General features: G+C 45.4%; 1 protein-coding gene across 1 annotated transcript in view; it reads left to right on the top strand.

The window, feature by feature from the left end:
• The first annotated feature begins 3,813 nt into the window (after positions 1–3,813).
• LOC140213154 (uncharacterized) overlaps positions 3,814–6,000 on the top strand; it is an 81,038-nt gene continuing 78,851 nt past the window's right edge. Inside the window, exon 1 of the mRNA XM_072284322.1 lies at positions 3,814–4,086. Within this exon, the coding sequence (XP_072140423.1) occupies positions 3,975–4,086 (112 nt within the window). The 5' untranslated portion in view covers positions 3,814–3,974. The remainder of the gene's footprint in view (positions 4,087–6,000) is intronic.

The raw sequence follows: 6,000 nt of genomic DNA, 5'->3' as shown, positions 1-6,000 counted from the left end.
ACGACTCTCGTGAAACCATATTGCTTCGCACCATTTCCCGCACTAGCTCAAATACCACGCCTAAAATTTTAAATGGTTTCCTTGTGTTGAAGCCTGCCATCACCCATGCATATGTTTTAACAGCAGTGCCCTCACCGCAGCGCTGCCGCGTCGGAAAGCCAAAACAATAGCTTGGTTAAGCCTGGTGATTGCGAAGCAATAGTAGCGCCCCTGGTGAGAGGAGCGGGAGTTAGGCCGCCGTTGGTGGCTACCGCCTCGCCTCGCGACGGCGTGAGATGGGGCCCCGTTTTTACACAGCTGGTGTGACGTCACACCGACCGTAGCGCCCCTGGTGAGAGGAGCGTGAGTTAGGCCGCCGTTGGTGGCTACCGCCTCGCCTCGCGACGGCGTGAGATGGGGCCCCGTTTTTACACAGCTGGTGTGACGTCACACCGACCATAGCGCCCCTGGTGAGAGGAGCGTGAGTTAGGCCGCCGTTGGTGGCTACCGCCTCGCCTCGCGACGGCGTGAGATGGGGTCCCGTTTTTACACAGCTGTTGTGACGTCACTCTAGGTCACGTGGTGTGACGTCACGCAGCGAGGTCACGCTAAAGGTCAATGGTGCCTACCGCCGCCTCGCCACGGAACGGGCTGAAGTGCGACCTAAAGTAGTATTGCTTCGCAATAAAAAAGTATTTCTGCACGCTGACCAACACTCGCGCTCGTGCAGACCACTGCGCCACGTGGCTTCAGCGGAAGCATTAGCTCGGGCCAAAGTCCGACGCGGCCTATTCAAATACATCTAAAACGCAAAGAAAAAACGTTTTTCAGAGGTAACCCCTGGACCGATTTCAATGATACTCGTTGCATTTGAGAGAGAAAGTTAAATTCTAGTGACTGTCGGAATCGGAATATTGATTTATGTTAAAAGGATTTTCAGAAAATCAATAGTTTGAAAAAGAAGTAGAAGCACGAAATTTATAAATGAACAGCTCTGCGTCAAGAACAGATATCGCGGTTCTGTAAACGGCGTCCACTAGACCATTGAAAGCGGACAAATATAACATGCCGTTTGATATCTTACGTCGATTTCTTACGTTCTGTACAAGGGTTCTGCAAAAGCTGTATTTCCATATTACTACTTTTTTTTAGATTCATGCGTAACATATCGATTTTTTCCGATTTATATGTACTATTAGATGCAATTCACATATTTGTTACATCATGTTTCTTTGCTGAGTTACAGCATAGTAAACTTGATAGTTTCATTTTCGGAAAACTTTTGATTTTTACCACCATTTAATTAAAAATCGACGACCAAAATGAAAAATTCGAAAAGAACGGACACTAGATTTTAAATCTATCATTTAAATGGAACAAACCTCGCCAAATTTGGTACAGTGGTTGCCCAGAAAAACGAATTCTCTTTTTACGGGTATTTAGATAGGATCCGATTTATATGTACTGTTAGATGCAATTCACATATTTGTTACATCATGTTTCTTTGCTGAGTTACAGCATTGTAAACTTGATAGTTTCGTTTTCTGAAAACCCTTTTATTTTTGCGACTATTTAATTAAAACTTGACGACCTAAATGAAAAATTCGAGACCAACGGTCACTAGATTTTAAATGTATCATTTAAATACAACAAACCTCGCAAAATTTAGTGCAGTGGTTGCCCAGAAAAACAACTTATCCTTTTACGTGTATTTAGATGTAAGCACCCGAGCTAAAGCTTCCTCTTAAGACTAAAGCTGCAAAGCGCTCAATAGTCGCTCTGTTCCCGCCCGGGACGATGACGACCGTATCGTCCGCACAGGCCTGCAAACGTACTTCAGGCGGCAGGGGGAATGTCGAGCAGGCCGGAAATAACTATGTTCCACAACAACGGGCTAATGGGCGAGCTAGCGCTGCAGGCTGCCCAACGTGGGCCGTGCAGACACCTCTGCAGTGTGTGAACGAAGGATGACAAGGCGGCCGTAGAGAAAGTAACGCAGGAGGTAGAACAGATTGACTGAGCCCCCGCGTTTCCGCAGGTATTCGAGAACCAATGGGTACCAGACGGAATCAAAAGTACCTTTAAAATCCAATGAAATGAGAATAGGTGGGAAACTTATTTTTTGAAATGACGTAAATCTTGACGAAGCTGATACAAAGCCGAGACGGCGCTCTTCCCCATGCGTGAATCCCAATTGGTTTTGGGGAAGCACGGCGCAAGAGTGCAAGAAAAACGTAGTCGTGAATTTAGCAGACGTTCTAAATTTTTTTCAAAAAGGGGAATTCATTACAATAGGTAGGTAGGAGGATGTGTCATACGATGGTCTGTTGGGCTTGGAAATGAAGATTACACAACCTTTTCTCCATTCGCGGGGGAAATAGCCAAGTCTTAAAGCCGAATTGAAAATGAACAAAAATAAATTGGGGTGGCAAGCGAATAGTGATTTTAGTATGGGAAGAGTGACGCCGTCAAAGCCGGGTGCCGAAGATTTGCCGAATGCTGCCTCGCGTTCCACCTACTAAGTTGTGAAAGGGAGAATCATAAGTCGCGACTGCCGGCGCCACAGCGACCGCCCTTGTGGGGCGATGTTCTAAGGGCCTGTTTACGCTCGAGCAGCCATCGCCGAAAGCCGCACCACACGCGTGCGGTCACGTGAAAAAGTGCACATATGAAACACTTGTGCACAAATTTCGGTTTACAATGTCTACAGTTTACACTGTGTACACAGTGTCAATGGAAATTTGTGCACAAGGGTTAGATATGTGCAATTTTTGGCACGACCGCACGCATTCGGTGCGGCTTGCAGCGATGAGCGGCTCGAGCGTAAACGGGCCCTAAGGAATCCGTCGTCTCGTCATTCGGGGGAGAGTTGCATCCTCAACTGCAACGACGCGGACTGGAGCATGTCAGTCGTTATAATTCTCTGAGGGGTTTTCAAAGAAGGCACGACAACAAGCAGTCTGATTTCGCCCTAAAACCATTTTGAATGGAGCTCCAAAAAACACAGCGCTTACGTCAGTCCGCACGTGGCATTGTTTTGCAATATTAGGTGGCACCACCAGCAGTTCGCGCTACGCAGGCATGTTTACAAATTTCGCTTGCATACTATCTAGGCTCGGTGAAATAAATGGGAGTAGATGGATTTAAAAAGTTGACATCCTGTCAAGTTGAACGCGAGCTACTTTGCGCTTATTGCAAGAAGCGTAAACTTCTACAAGAAAAACATTGCCCTACGAAACCTCGCTAAAGCCCCGTCTTTAGCTAACGCTCTTGAAACTTTGGCAGCATGTCACCCATATTATGCTCCTTATTCCCTCAAAGTGATAAGCTTTTTTTTGAACGTTCAATTCTTTCATGATATCGGGCGAACCCCGTACATGGTTCATAAGATGACCTTCTAATGCTCTTGGAGTTCTTGTGAAGTAGTCTTCAGTAAGGGTTGTAATTAACCCACACAGCTTAGCTTGATAACGCCCACACAACTTCGATAGCACACATCGCTCGAAGCATTCTCTCCAACCCAATGCGAGTTCTCAATTCCGAACATTCTCGGCCAATACGCTGAATCTCAGAGGTCAACTGCGAGAGAAAAATTAAACAAACGAACAGAATGATTTCACGGAGAGTGTCAAGTACGAAACCGTGGTTTGCGCTGCCTATTTCGCGCTATTAACAAACGAACCCAGCGATACGATGAGTCTAACTGTAGCAAAGTGCAGGCGCCCCTTCCTGGTGACGGCGCGCTCCGCGAGCGCTCCCGCCAGCGCTTTCCGCAGGGGGGCGCTGCGAGCGAAGAGCGGGGACGACTCTCAGTTTGGTTCTGCGTGTCGGCGCGCCAACAACTGCGACCGAGAACCTCCTGCTTTGCCGATCGAACAGCGAGCTTGCTGCCTTCGGCGTGCGTGTCTCTTCGGGAAACTTTCTGGGATAGCGTGCATCTCAGTAGTCCGGAATACGTACGTCTTAGCGCACGCCGTGTGTTGTGAACCGCAGAAATGGTCACGAGTTCTCGATTCAAGCAAGGTGTTCGGTGTCGTCGCAGTATCGCTTTAATCGCACTCACGTGGATTTGGAACTTGCCCGGAATCGTTGGCCAAGCGGACTACGGTAAGCTTGAAGGAACTTATTTGTACTCTAAAATGGTGGCATTGGCAGAGGGTAATAACGTGTGGCATGGTCTGATGCTGAATGTTGCGCTGCTGTTAAATTAAGTTAGTCAAGTTGTGTGGGCAGTGACATGGGGACACGAAACCTATGCAACTTACAAAGAGTAGCGCGAGGTGGTTGTACGTTTCGTGTTTAGGCGTCGGTGTCCCCGCGTGCCTCACCTGAACCATGGAAACCTTTGGCGTCAAGTTAGTTGCACTCCTTGCAGTAAATGGCGTATACCGCACGTGAACGTTCATTGTTCTGATATTGTAAGCAAAATGGGTCATCTAATTTATAAGTGGAGGAAATACTGAGATGATTGTTTTTGGCTGTTTCCACTATAGACGCATAAATTATGACACTCGTATTAAAAGAAATGTTAGGCAATTGGAGAAGTTATACCGAAGGAACGTAGCGTCATCTACCAGTATGTCACGCTGTTGAACGTGCCGTGAACTCGTTAGATATATATGTGACTGCAAATCCCACAGATAGCACGATGCTTTCGAACTTTGAAAAATAGTTGAGTTATAGTAAGGTCCCCTGTACACTTGCCCATTGCTCGTAGGAGACGACGTAAAATTAGACAAGTTGGAGCTTTCTTTAATATTAAGTACATAGTTGGTGCTTTAAAACCGATCTACCTAATGAAATGTATTGTGTGCTACTTTTCGTTTACTTTATCGCAGTGGAGAACAAATTCACACAATGGCCTGTAGAAGCTGTTAGGTATTTTTTAAATGTAACACGGAAATATAGTTACTTTACCCACAGTTCTATGGTGCCGCGATTTTTTGTACAATTTTAAGGCTTACTTGTTGTGAGTTCAGAATCACAGAGCCGGAGTCTTATGATTAGTTGACAAAGACACTAGTATTAGCTGCAATCAATAAGTTAATTCATGTCAGTGGAATCAATAGGTTGCCGACAGGGACGTGGTCCATCATCCCACAAAGTGTAAAGAAATGCTTTGGATTTTTTTTTTCATTCAAGTAGCTTTAACGCAGTTGCCTTTGTGTTATATAAAGGTATGCTATTGCGTTTGCGTGCACTCATGCGGGCGCAGCTTTACACAATGATTCTTTAACTCGCGCAAATTTATCAGGGCTGTGCTCGAGGCGAGACAAATTATCTGGTGCTATGCGATCAGGAGCGATGAGGAGGAGGTACGAAAATTATGCGAAACAAAATGACCAATCACATGCAAATATGGCAAAAAGTGTTTTTTTTTTTACACAGCATATCGACAAATATTAATGCAGTTGAAAGGTTCCGTGTGGCTGGCCGAGAGAAAGAGAGAGAGAGAGAAACAAAAAGGGAAAGGTAAGGAGGTCAACCAAGAACGTGCCCGGTTGACTACCCTACACTTGGGGAGTGGGAAAGGGGTAGAAGAGATGAGAGAGAAGAAAATAAAAGCGTTGTGATAACCCATATACCGTCCGCGGTAATTCAAAAGTAAACACTGAAAGAATCGAAGGTACTACATCGTGTGAACTTCAGCAGGCTTTGTCTACTTGACTCCCGTTAAGTAGAGTTTCATATACTGCCGAATGCATTGTGCTTAAACAAATCAGCTTTATGTCGTTGTTGTTCAACTTTTACTTTCTCAATAAAAATTGACTGATTGATTGATCGAGTGATTGATTATTTCGAGTGAAATAAAAGGTAGGAAGTGAGAGAAAGTCTGTCTTGAGAAAAAGACTCGACGGCACAGGGATACCAAGTAGAATGCATAAATCTATAGCAATTTTTTATAAACCATTCCATTAATGCTGAGCAAGGTGCTTGCGAAAGTGACACAGCGCCTCTTAGATATCTTGTCTCAGGACACTATGCGCTGATACAGATGTCTTCGAACAATGGTAGCCTAAG

Source organism: Dermacentor andersoni, chromosome 9 (assembly GCF_023375885.2).
Source record: "Dermacentor andersoni chromosome 9, qqDerAnde1_hic_scaffold, whole genome shotgun sequence".
Taxonomy (NCBI): domain Eukaryota; kingdom Metazoa; phylum Arthropoda; class Arachnida; order Ixodida; family Ixodidae; genus Dermacentor; species Dermacentor andersoni.
This window is presented reverse-complemented; position numbering and strand designations above follow the sequence as displayed.